This window comes from Dendrobates tinctorius, unplaced genomic scaffold (assembly GCF_039654945.1).
Source record: "Dendrobates tinctorius isolate UK_male_01 unplaced genomic scaffold, ASM3965494v1 ptg000012l, whole genome shotgun sequence".
NCBI classification, from domain to species: domain Eukaryota; kingdom Metazoa; phylum Chordata; class Amphibia; order Anura; family Dendrobatidae; genus Dendrobates; species Dendrobates tinctorius.
Genome location: NW_027361680.1, coordinates 4,659,958 through 4,672,573, shown reverse-complemented (window position 1 = coordinate 4,672,573; position 12,616 = coordinate 4,659,958). Strand labels below are relative to the sequence as shown.

Genomic DNA, 12,616 nt, shown 5'->3' with positions numbered 1-12,616 from the left:
GAAAACGTAGATCGCTGATGGCGAAGCGTAGAAACCTCTGATGAGAAAAAATGGGAATATGCAGATATGCGTCCTGGATATTGAGGCCAAGTATTCTCCCTGCTCCATGGCCGATATGACTGAGCGGAGAGACTCCATCCGGAAATGTCTGATCCTGATGAACTTGTTCAGAAGCTTCAGGTCCCAAACAGGCCTGACAGACCCGTCCTTTTTGGGAACCGCAAACAGGTTGGAATAGAATCCCTGATTTTTTTTCGTGTTCCGGCACTGGAACAATGACTCCATTGTGCTGGAGCGATTTGATGGCTCCCAATAGAGCCCTTGCCTGGGCATCCACCCTGGGAAGCTGGGAAAGGAAAAACCGTCTTGGCAGGTATCTGACAAATTCTATTTTGTAACCTGAGGTCACCAATTCCTTTACCCATGCGTCATGAGCGACATTGGCCCAGACGTGGAAAAACCAGAGTAGGCGACCGCCCACCTTGCCGGTGTCGTCTGGTAAAGGCCTCGAGTCATTTGGCCGACGATCTTTGGGATCTGGATCCCCTCGATCTGGGCTGCTGAGTACACAATTTCCCCAATGGGTTGGCTCTATATGAGACCTGCCGCTCCCTATCCTGGTTGGGGCGGCCTGAGGCGGCGGACTTGGCCACTGTAGTCCACCCGGTGTTGCGAAAGGCCCGAAAACGTGCCTGACACGGGTGACGAAAAAGCGGTTTGACCCTTTGTTGAGGGAGAAACCCACTCCACCCTCTTGTGGAGTCGGAGATAAGTTGATCCAACTTCTCCCTAAATAGGCAGCCGCACTGATAAGGCAGGGAAGTCAAGGACTTCTTAGAAGAAGAATCGGCTCGCCATGTCCTTATCCAAAGGGCTCTTCTGATCGAAATTGCATTAGCGTCAACAAGTGCCGAGCAATTGGCCGCATCGAAAAATGCATTGACTACCTAGTCTCCGGCCATTGCCATCTGACCTGCGACCTCCGAAATCTCTGCAGGTAGATCCTGCTCCTGCGTGACCTTGTTTAATGTTTCTGACCATGATATCATAGCCTTGGCTACCCAAGTTGCTGCGAACGAGGGAGCGAGTGCTGACCCTGACGCCTCATATACTGAGCGAGCTAAGCTCTGTATAAGGCGGTCCGTTGGATCCTTAATCAAGGAAACACTAGGGACAGATAGCAGGGTCTTAGTGGCTAGGCGCGAAACCGGAGGATCCACCATCGGGGATTCCATCCACCTTTTACGGAGGTCCGGAGCAAACGGATACCTTGTTTCGAGTGCCTTTTGACCCAAGAAACGCCTGTCTGGACGTTCTCTGTGCCGCTGCACTATTTCCTCAAACTCCGGGTAAGAGGAAAAAATTCTGCACGGGCGCTTCACTCGCTTAAATGCCACTTTATGCCCCGTAGCCACTGCGGGATCATCCTCCATCCCCAGGGTCTGATTGACGGCTTCTATGAGGCTGTCCACTGTTTCACGTGACTCTGGAGTGTCCAGGTCAAGGGGCTCGTCTGGGTCGCAATCTGAGGTCTGCTCGCTATCAACCACTGGTGACGGGGAGCGAGAAGCAGAGCTTACAGATGCCAAGGCACCGGATGGACTGGGCGACACCGTGTGGATTCGTTTGCTCCGGGTCTGCCTGGAGTGAGAGCGGCCCCTGCAGGCCGGAGGCTTTTGTGAGGTGGAGGTTCCTTCTAAGGCCGGCGAGCCATCGTCCCTGCCCCTATCTGGGGCTTGAAGGGACTCTATTGCTCTCGTAAGCAACGCCATGGACTGACAGTGATCGGGCCCACTACGGGTGATTTGACACATTGGTCGCAGTCGCAGGGGAGGGCTCCTGGGCGCGTTCGGATTCGCAGGCTTCGCATAATCGCTTGCTCTGTGCCCGCGGAAACGCAGCCCAACAAGAGATGCATGCAGCGTAAAAGAACGTGTGCGTCTTTGCCTTTTCGGACATACTGTATCTGTCCGTTGCTGTGGATGTGGGGAGGAGGTAGCACCTCGTTTTCCCTGTAGCGTGGCCTCTCGGGCACCCTAGTCCTGCGCCCCCCCGTCCTGGCTGCTTCCTTCAAATCGCACGCCACCAGCTGTGGGAGTGAGCCAGCATGTAAAATCGTTCTAGGGGCGGTGCTTCCGTTCTGCGGCCTAGTCGCGCTCCGAAGCCGGGGCCTAAATTTCTTCGCCGCCACCCAGTGCGGGGCGGGCCGCCGGAAATGACGCGCGGCTCCAGGGGTGGGACTTTCAGCCTTGGCCTAGCTCCGGCCTCAATTTTTCCCCTACCCGACCGGGGGGGGCGTGGTACACAAAAAACATGGCGCCACTAACTACGCGGCGCCGCCTGACGGATCCAGCCACCCTCAGCCTTGCATGGCCGGTGGCTTCTGCCGGCTGGGGGCTCCAGCCCTGAGATCTTCGCAGGAGCCCTCCCAGACCCTCTCCTCACCGATGATCCTCTTCAGCCTGAGCAAAGGTATGTGAGGGGGCCTCAATAAAAACAGGACGGTGCAGGCTCCCTAGCTCCATCTAACCCCTTCAGGGAGTGAGGAGAGGGACCGTCCGCCAACTTGCAGCACCGCAGTCTAAAGCATTGGTGGAGCAGTGGGGGGCCGCACGGACTAGTCTTGTGCCTCTGTACAGCCCATGGTTTCAATACCTAGGGGTGGTCAGGGCTAAGTCCGGCATTATGTCCCATGACGCGGGAGAGGATACGTGGAGGGACACTTGCACGTGCTCGCCCGTTGTTGGTTTGGGGAAATCGGACCCTTTCAATAGGATCCGTTGCCCCTGTCACATCTTCAAGGAAAAAGACGAAAAGAGTCTGGAGAAAAAAAACAGACGTGTGCCTCCATGGATACGAAGCAAAAAAACTGATTTCCGCCCGCAATAGGGGCGAGGGTGTAAACGGCGGAGGAGGGGCTAACCTCTTTTTTTCACTTAGTGTCAGCCTCCTGGCGGCAGAAGCATACACCCACAGTATCTGTGTCCCCCAATGAGGCGAAGGAGAAAATGTCAACTCATCCTGCAAAAAATAAGACCTCACATGACTCGGTGGGTCAAAAATATGGAAAAATTATAGCTCTCAAAATGTGGTGATGCATAAACTATTTTTACAATAAAAAGCGTCTTTTAGCGTGCGACAGCTGCCAAACATAAAAACCCGCAACAAATTGTAAATCAAACCCCCCTTTAGTTAGGGAAAACAGAATAAAAAAAAAAAAAAAAAAAGAGTATTTATTTCCGTTTTCCAATTAGGGTTAGGGCTAGGGCGGAGATTAGGGCTTAGGGGTGTGTTGGGGTTAGGGTTGGAGTTAGAATTGGGGGGTTTCCACTGTTTAGGCACATCAGGTGCTCGCCAAACGCAACATGGCGTCTGATCTCAATTCCAGACAATTCTGCGTTGAAAAAGTCGAACGGAGCTACTTCCCTTCCAAGCTCTGACATGCACCCAAATAGTGGTTTACCCCCACATGTGGGGTATCAGCGCACTCAGGACAAATTGCACAATAACTTTTGGGGTCCTGTTACCCTTGGGAATATAAAAATTGGGGGTGAAAAGATCATTTTTGTGGAAAAATATGATTTCTTAATTTTACGGCTGTACGTTATAAACTTCTGTGAAGCCCTTGGGGGTTCAAAGCAGGGCTGTGGAGTCGGAGTCGTGAAGTCGGAGCTCATTTTGGTGGAGTCGGAGTTGGTATAAAATGGACCGACTCCTAAAATATATAATAAATTGGGTACAGTAGTTCAATACAGAATGTGCTGAATTTTTTTTCATAGGAATTTGGGAAAGTTATGAAATGTCCTATAAATGGCTGTTCTATTCCTGATCTAAGGCTACATTCACACAAGAACAGGTTCTTGCTATTGCAACGAACAATGCTTCAAACGTAAGTACAATTAAACTGATGAATGAGAGTAATGAACAACAGCTAGAAGAAAATTTTTCTGGCAGCTGTTTATGTGGACCCAAGTGATCAACGGCTTACTAAAGGAAAAGAAGCTCTGACTGAGGTAGCAGTTAGGATGAGTGGCCTACAGGAGGACTGCCAGGTGCAAGAGGACTTGGGTCCTGACAGTGCTACTGCTGCCATATCTTCATCCTCATCAGATGAGGAGTTTGACTTTGACAAGTATTTGGATGACCTTGAGCAGGCAAAGCATTGCCGCAAGGAAAAAATTTTACGCCATCTCCTATAGCAACCAGATTGACCATATTTCAGCAAAATGTTTCACTTGCTCTCAAAGAAATAGAAAAATTCAACCGTTCATCAAAACTGACTGTGCATGAGGCAATTCCTTTATACCCGGAAATTGTTAGAGATGTTGCCCATGTGGTTACGACTTTGCCTCCAACCCCTAGTTAGTGTAGAGAAGTTGTTCTCTGGCCTTAAAATTACTAGGTCAGATTTGAGGTCATCTATGAAGGAGGATCTGATGGAGGCAATTTTATTTCTTAGAACAAATTCATAGACTGCACAAATGTCATTTAGTATGTTTTTGTTGAAAACTGCTTTTTGCCACTTACATAGTTTATTACATAGTGAGATATATATATATATATATATATATATATATATTCGATATTACATAGTGCATTAAATATTTAGAATTTATTACAGTTTTTTGTGTTCTAAAGTTGTATTCCAATGAATATATATTATGTTCTATCTAAATATCTTTATTATTGTATCATAAAAATGATTAAATGTCTGATGTTCACATTATACTACAATAAATTTTTCACTTAAATATAAGCAATATATGTGGGAGTCGGAGTCGTGGAGTCGGTGTAAGGGAAATTGAGGAGTCAGAGTCGGAGTCGCAGGTTTGGCTTACCGACTCCACAGCCCTGGTTCAAAGTTCTCACCACACATCTAGATAAGCTCCTGGGGGGGGGGGGGTCTAGTTTCCAAAATGGTGTCATTTGTGGGTGGTTTCCACTGTTTTGGCACATCAGGGGCTCTCCAAATGTGACATGGCATCTGATCTGAATTCCAGCCAATTTTGTAGTGAATAAGTCAAACGGCGCTAATTCCCTTCTGAGCTCATGCGCCGAAACAGTGGTACCCCCCCCACATATCAGGTATCAGCATACTCAGGACAAATTGCACAATAACTTTTCCAGTCCAATTTCTCCTGTTACCCTTGGTAAAATAAAAAAAAAATTGGACCTGAAGTACCGAATTTTCCGCTTTGTAAGACGCACTTTTTTTCCCCAAAATTTGGGGGGGAAAACAGGGGTGCGTCTTACAAAGCGGACATGCCTTACCTAGGCTGTGATCGGGGGCGTCCGGCGGTAGCTGGCCGCTGCTGCGGGTGTGTCCGGTGCCGCGTTGTGTGCCCGTCGATGCCCGGGGCTCTGCCAACATTGTGCGACAGGCCAGAGCCCCGGCATTTCCTCAGTTCCCTGTGTGCCGGTAAAAAGATGGCCGCCGGCGCGTGCGCAGATGGGACCTCGGGACCCAGTTCTCGAGAGATGAGATTTGAAATCTCATCTCTCGAGAGGTGGGTCCTGAGATCCCATCTGCGCACGCGCCGGCGGCCATTTTCCCTGGGTTCCCTGTGTGCGCGCGGTGGTGCCTGCAAAAAAATGGCCGCCGCGCGTGCGCAGATGGGATCTCGGGACCCAGCTCTCGAGAGATGAGATTTCAGATCTCATCTCTCGAGAACTGGTCCCGAGATCCCATCTGCGCACGCGCCGGCGGCCATTTTTTTTTTTTACCGGCACTTCAGCGCACATATACAGGGAACCGAGGAAATGCTGGGGCTCTGGTCTGTCGAACAATGTCGGCAGAGCCCCGGGCATCGATGGGCACACAACGCCGCACCGGAGCACCGGCCTCCAACCGCCGGACAAGTGGAGAAACCTGACACCAGCACAAGACTCTGCAGCAGCAACAGCACACATCGGAGCCCCCCCTCATCCCTGAATGCGGCCTGCAGCATCACTCCACGCCTGCCTCCTCCAGCAGCGAGCCTGGGACCCCTCTACACCGCAGCCACCAACCCCGGTAAGCAACAAGATGCAAGGATTATAAGAGGCACCACCATTTTATTAAAAAATATTTTTTTCTTATTTTTCTCCTCAAAAATTGTGGTGCGTCTTATAATCCGGAGCGTCTTATAAAGCGAAAAATACGGTAATTTTTTTTGTGAAAAAAGTTAAATGTTCATTTTTTTTTTTTAAAACATTCCAAAAATTCCTGTGAAGCACCTGAAGGGTTAATAAACTTCTTGAATGTGGTTTTGAGCACCTTGAGGGGTGCAGTTTTTAGAATGGTGTCACTTTTGGGTATTTTCTATCATACAGACCCCTCAAAGTGACTTCAAATGTGATGTGGTCCCTAAAAATAAAATGGTGTTGTAAAAATGAGAAATCGCTGGTCAACTTTTAACCCTTATAACTGCCAAACAAAAGAAAAAAAAAAAAAAACGATGGTTCCCAAATTGTGCTGATGTAAAGTAAACATGTGGGAAATGTTACTAAAGTTTTTTTGAGTGCCATATCTCTGTGATTTAAAGGCATAAAAATTCAAAGTTAGAAAATTGCAAAATTTTCAAGATTTTCGCCAAATTTCCATTTTTTTCACAAATAAACTCAAGTTATATCAATGAAATTTTACCACTAATATGAAGTACAATATGTCACGAGAAAACAATGTCAGAATCACCGGGATCCATGGAAGCGTTCCAGAGTTATTACCTAATATAGAGACAGTGGTCAGAATTGTAAAAATTGGCCCGGTCATTAACGTGCAAACCACCCTTGGGGGTTAAGGGGTTAAAGCAGAGAGATATGTCACAAAATAGTTAATAAATAACATTTCCCACATGTCTACTTTACATCAGCACAAATTTTGGAAATTATTTTTTTTTTATTAGGAAGTTATAAGGGTTAAAAGGGAATCTGTCACCTATTTTGTCGTATATAAGCTGCAGCCACCCCATCAGGGGCTTATCTGACCTTTCCCGGCGCCTGCGCACTGCAGTACTCTGCTCTGCCTTTAACAGGGCAGAGCAGTACATCTGCGCCAGAGTCGCGACGGGAAGAAAAGAAGAGGACGTCATTGCTAGAAGATGGGAGGCGCCAGACCCGGACCGCGACACCCATCGGACCCGGACCGACCCTGGGTGAGTATAATATAACTTGTTTTTCTTATCTTTCAGGTTACATCGGAGGCTTATGTACAGCATTACAGAATGCTGTAGATAAGCCCATGATGGCGGTGGCCGCACTTCATATGAGAAAAAAATAGGTGACAGGTTCCCTTTAAAAGTTGACCAGCGATTTCTGATTTTTACAACAAAATTCCCAAAATTTTTTTTTTTTTTTTTTTTTTTTTTTTTATTAGGGACCGCTTCACATTTATAGTCACTTTGAGGGGTGTACATTACAGAAAATACCCAAAAGTGACACCATTCTAAAAACTGCACCCCTTGAATGTGCTCAAAACCACATTCAAGAAGTTAATTGACCCGCTATGCATTTTCACAGGAACTGAAGCAATGTTGAAGGAAAAATATGAACATTTACGGTAAGTTTTTTTTCACAAACATTTTACTTCAGAACCAGTTTTTTTTATTTTCACAAATGTAAAAAAGGGAAAACGAACCACAAACGTTGTTGTGCAATTTCTCCTGAATACACCGATACCCCATATATGGGGGTAAAGCACTGTTTGGGCACACGGCAGAGCTCAGAAGGGAAGGAACGCAGTTTGACTTTTTCAATGTAGAATTGGCTACAATTGAGATCAGACACCATGTCGCGTTTGGAGAGCACCTGATGTGCCTAAACAGTGGAAACCCCCCATTTCTAACTCCAACCCTATCCCCAACACACCCCTTAACCCTAATCCCAGCCCTAACTTCAGCCCCAACCCTAGCAGGAAAATGGAAATAAAAACGTTTATTTTATTATTTTACCACTAAGGAGGTGATAAAGGAGGGTTGATTTACTATTTTTATTTATTTTGATCACTGTGATAGGGTCTATCACATTGATCAAAATGAGCCAATAGGAAAAGATCTATTGTTTCCGGGTGCCGGACGGCTGATCCCGGCGGGCACACTGCGCATGCACCCACCATTTTCTCTCAGAAGAAGATGCCAACGGCCTGGGGGACTTCAGGGGGGCCTGCAAGGACAAAAGTAGTACCGGGGGTGATCGGGGGACCCTATTTCTCTCTCCTCTGAAGTGCAATCACATCAGAGGAAATATTTTTTTTTTTTTTTTTTTTTTACACACACACACACACACACACACACACACACACACACACACACACACACACACACGTGTATTGATATACTCTTACTTTTTGATGCTATATACTTTGATCAAACGTGGCATACACCATGGTGATGCACTGTCCCCATTGCTGTTCTACATAGGCTTAAGCCTCATCTGTCAGATAATTACAGAGTCTGGCTATGGACACAAGTTCAAGAGTGGAAGCACCATCAGCCACCTCCTCTACATGGATGACATCAAGCTGTATGCAAAAAATGAACGGGACATCAATTAATTGATCCACCTGACAAGAATCTACAGTGATGACATCAGGATGTCCTTCAAACTGGAGAAGTGCGACCAGTTGGTAATATAGAGAGGTATGGTAGTCAAGACTGATGAAGTGGAATTACCAGCAGGTCAACACAGCAGATGCACAGACATGCTACAAGTACCTCGGCATCCCACAGGGCTATGGTAACCATGATGAGGAGGCAAGGAAAGCAGCAATATCCAAATGCCATCAAAGGGTGAGACAGGTCCTGAAAAGCCAGCTCAATGGGATGAATAAAATATGCGCCATCAATACATATGCCCTGCCAGTTAGCAGATACCCTGCTGGCATAGTGCCCTGGCAGAAAGAAGAAATTGAAGCTGCAGATGTGAAGACATGAAAGCTCCTGCACATCGTATGGGCTAAGCCCCCCTAAGTCAAGGTGGGAGACCCCAGAATAAGTGCTGGAGAATGAAAGGGCTGAAATCCTGTGGGATTTCAAGATCCAGATGGATAATAAGCAGGTGTTGGCGATGATAACAGATGTGGCAGTGCCAAGTGACAATAACATCAGAAAGAATGAATATGAAAAGCTGGAGAAATACCAGGGCCTCAAAGGAGAACTGGAGAACATGTGGAAGGTGAAGGCAACAGTGATTCCATTGGTGATAGGAGCACTTGGAGCAGTGACCCCCAAGTTGGAAGATTGGCTACAACAGATCCCAGGAGCAACATCTGAGCTCTCTGTCCATAAAAGCGCAATACTGGCAACAACTAAGATCCTGCGCAGAACCCTCAAACTCCCAGGCCTCTGGTAAAGGACCCGAGAATGAGAAAGGCCAAAAAAAAAAAAAAAAAAAAAAAAAAGACCACCCCCCCCCATTGGGGGAGTAAGAAGTAAGTTTTATATATACACACACACACTACTATATTATCTGTATATTTCTACCCCCTTGATTTTTAATTGTTTTCATTTATGTTATGTATTCTATAAAGAGTTATATTTTATGCATAAATTCTGGGTAGTTCATTCTCTGTTGGTTTCCGACAAAAGAGTACCAACGACTGCATCATCCTACTAATGGAAAACATAAAATAATCAAACAGCCGAAAAACCCAAGCATTGTCATCCGACACAGACAACACGTTCAACACTACTTACATCAGCTCCACAATCAGTTGTCCGGATGGAGGTCGGTGAAAGTGGTTTGACTGGTGAAGTTTTCACGTACTGAGCTGTATTGGGTGACAGCAGGTTTATGGATGGTGTTGAGAGAGGCTGTGGCGTTCCACTTACAGTGAGAACAGGCTGGGGGGCTCCCATCCCAGGGCCAGGAAGTTGTACAACAGCAGAAGGGGTTAGAAGAACTTGTTGGCCTGTTATAAAATAGAAATAGTCACCACATAACTCCATAGATCAGTCAATGGTCATCAATTTTACCCGCATTCCTTACATTAGCACATGGAATTTGCCATGATTTTGTTGATGTGGTTAAACTGCAGTGATTGGAGCTTCAACAGGCCAGGTAGAGTGCAAGCTCAGCTTCTGAGCATACTCCATGCATGGTCACCCCCACCCCATACAATGCAATGTTCTGTCCTAAATCAGGAATCCGCTAAATGTCTACCCTTCAATCACATCTTGATGGCTTTTCTTTAGATCCACTGTACTTTTGTACATCATGTAAATTAGGAAAATGCTGTCACTGTTCAAACTTTTTGATTTATATTTGCTCAATTTTCTATATTTGTTAATTGCTCAAGAAGGGTTTAGTTTAAAAAATATGACAAACTGTTACAGGTGTGGACTCGGCCTCCAAAGATCACAGATCTTAATTCAATCGTGTAACTGGGCAAAAAGCTAAAGAATATCTGAAACATGGGAGCCCCAGGTCACAACTTACAGGACTTAGAGGACCTGTCACTTGCTCCAACAGAGTGGTTAAATACTTGTAAAAATCCCATGAGTTTCCCTGATTCTGCCACTTTCCATTTTGAAGGATCTGTTGCTTTTGTTAGGGTGTCAGATGTCACAAGACACGTGTCACAAAACATGTTTACTTAGGACTGTTTAAAACTAAATGCTTTAACATTTTTTGTACTACTTCATCCACTGGGGGTTGCCATTTTTTTCTGCTGGTGTCAGAGCGTGACACACACACAAAAGGACATAGGAGACTGCAGAGTCAGCGCTGTCCCGCTCCATGTCGTATGCTGTGGCCCATCAGCTGTGAACCGTGTATTGCCACAACCCAGTACAGAGCAGTAGGTGGAGCGCGGGGTAGATCCATTGTAGCCCAGCACTGGACTCCCACAATAGTTGCACCGTATTAACCTTTTCTTACCGGCCTGTGATGGTGACTGAATTGTCATCAGTGGCTGTGGCTTTGGCAGCAATGTGGCAAGGGGCTGAAGAAAAACAGTTTTAGGGGCAATTCCTGAAGATGACTGCATGTCTGCAGAGGTAGGAACATAGATAATTTTCGGTTGTATGGATGGCTTAGGCACAACTGGAGCAAGTTTTCTCAATTTGTTGGAAGTGTTACCTGCAATGAACACAAAATATTCAATATAAGCTCAATATGGCATACAGAAAAAGAACCTTATATGAAGAAATACTTTTGTATAGTAAGAGTTAGTGAAAAGGAAGCATCAACAGGTCCATTAAATAACAAGTACGACTACAACAGAATTTCAGGCTATGGCTAGGTTCACAATAATGTTCTACCTTCCACCTTTTCTTCCAGTGAAAATGTCAACTTGTAATGCAGCCTTTTAACCTCTTAACCACAAATTCACCTTTTAATGGCAGCCGTTAAGGGTACTTATTCCTCAGTTCCGCTTTTTAGCGGTGCTGAGAAATAAGTGTACAGCACCCTTTAGAGTCAGAAAGTCTCCGGGGGTCTGATTTCCACGGTCCTCACTCACATGATCGTTGTTAGTCACTTAAATAACAGCGATCACAAAAAAAAAAAAAAAAAAAAAAGTGATTTAAAATTATTTTTTTCTCTTCTCTGAAATGATCTACCATTAGAGAAAAGAGCCCCCCGCTGCCATGACCCAGATGTTTGCGTCAGTTTCTTATAAAAAAAATAAATAAATAAAAAATAAAAACCAAGGCAGGCTGAGACCTGCTGGCCGGTAACTGACAGCAATAGGGAATTTTTCCCATTGGTTCCTTTTGATCACCGTGAGGGTCTATCACAGTGATATAGAAAAAAATATAAAAATTATTAAATTAAATCCTCCTTGGTCACCCCCTTATTTGGAAAAAATATTTTGTATCTATTCTTTGCAGTTAGGGTTGGATTTAGAATTAGGGTTTTCAGAAGTTTAAAAAAAAAAAAAAAAGAAAAAAAAAAAGAATTATTGGACCTACCGGTAATTCGGTTTCTAGGAACCTTCCACTACAGCATAGGAGATTGTCTCCATACCCTAATGGGGGACAGGAAGCACAAAGGAGTTAAAAGCCCCTCCCACCTCCTATACAGAGTGACTTCCAACGAACACCATAGCACCGGTTACCTTTTAGGCTCCCAGGAATTATCCAAGGAACATAGGGAGGGAAATAGTTCTGTCGTGGAAGGTTACTAGAAATAGAATTACCGGTAGGTCTAATTCTATTTTCTCCAGTCACCTTCCACAACAGCATAGGAGGAATACCAACCAATTCTGTACTCGGGAAATAGTTCTGTCGTGGAAGGTTACTAGAAATAGAATTACCGGTAGGTCTAATTCTATTTTCTCCAGTCACCTTCCACAACAGCATAGGAGGAATACCAACCAATTCTGTACTCGGGGGAAAATACTTGGAAAAAATGTACTTGTACTTGTACTTGTACTTGTTCAATGGCTTGAACAACTTTTCAGGCAAAGGCTAAATTTGATTGGACAGTAAGTCCAATCAATAGTGTCTGGTAAAGTTATGAAGTGAGGACCACGTGGCAGCCCTGCAAATCAGCTCAGTGGATGCACCAGCTCCCTCAAGCCCAGGAGGTCGAGGTGGATCTTGTAGAATGCGCCTTAAGCCCGGAAGGGGGTGTCATTCTGGATTAAATATGATTCGGATATAGCCCTCTTGATCCAATTTGCGACGGTGCTTTTTGC

At 45.6% G+C, this 12,616-nt stretch overlaps 1 protein-coding gene across 13 annotated transcripts in view; it reads right to left on the bottom strand.

The window, feature by feature from the left end:
• The window catches only part of ATF6 (activating transcription factor 6), a 221,644-nt gene that overhangs the window by 153,577 nt on the left and 55,451 nt on the right, over positions 1-12,616 (bottom strand). For all 13 annotated transcript variants that reach the window (XR_012226426.1, XR_012226425.1, XM_073557964.1 and 10 more), the window contains exons 6-7: positions 10,855-11,055; positions 9,672-9,886 (exon numbers count right to left, since the gene is read on the bottom strand). Coding sequence is in view for 11 of the 13 variants with exons in the window: in XM_073557964.1 (XP_073414065.1) it covers positions 9,672-9,886; positions 10,855-11,055 (416 nt within the window). In the remaining 2 variants the exon portion in view is untranslated. The remainder of the gene's footprint in view (positions 1-9,671; positions 9,887-10,854; positions 11,056-12,616) is intronic.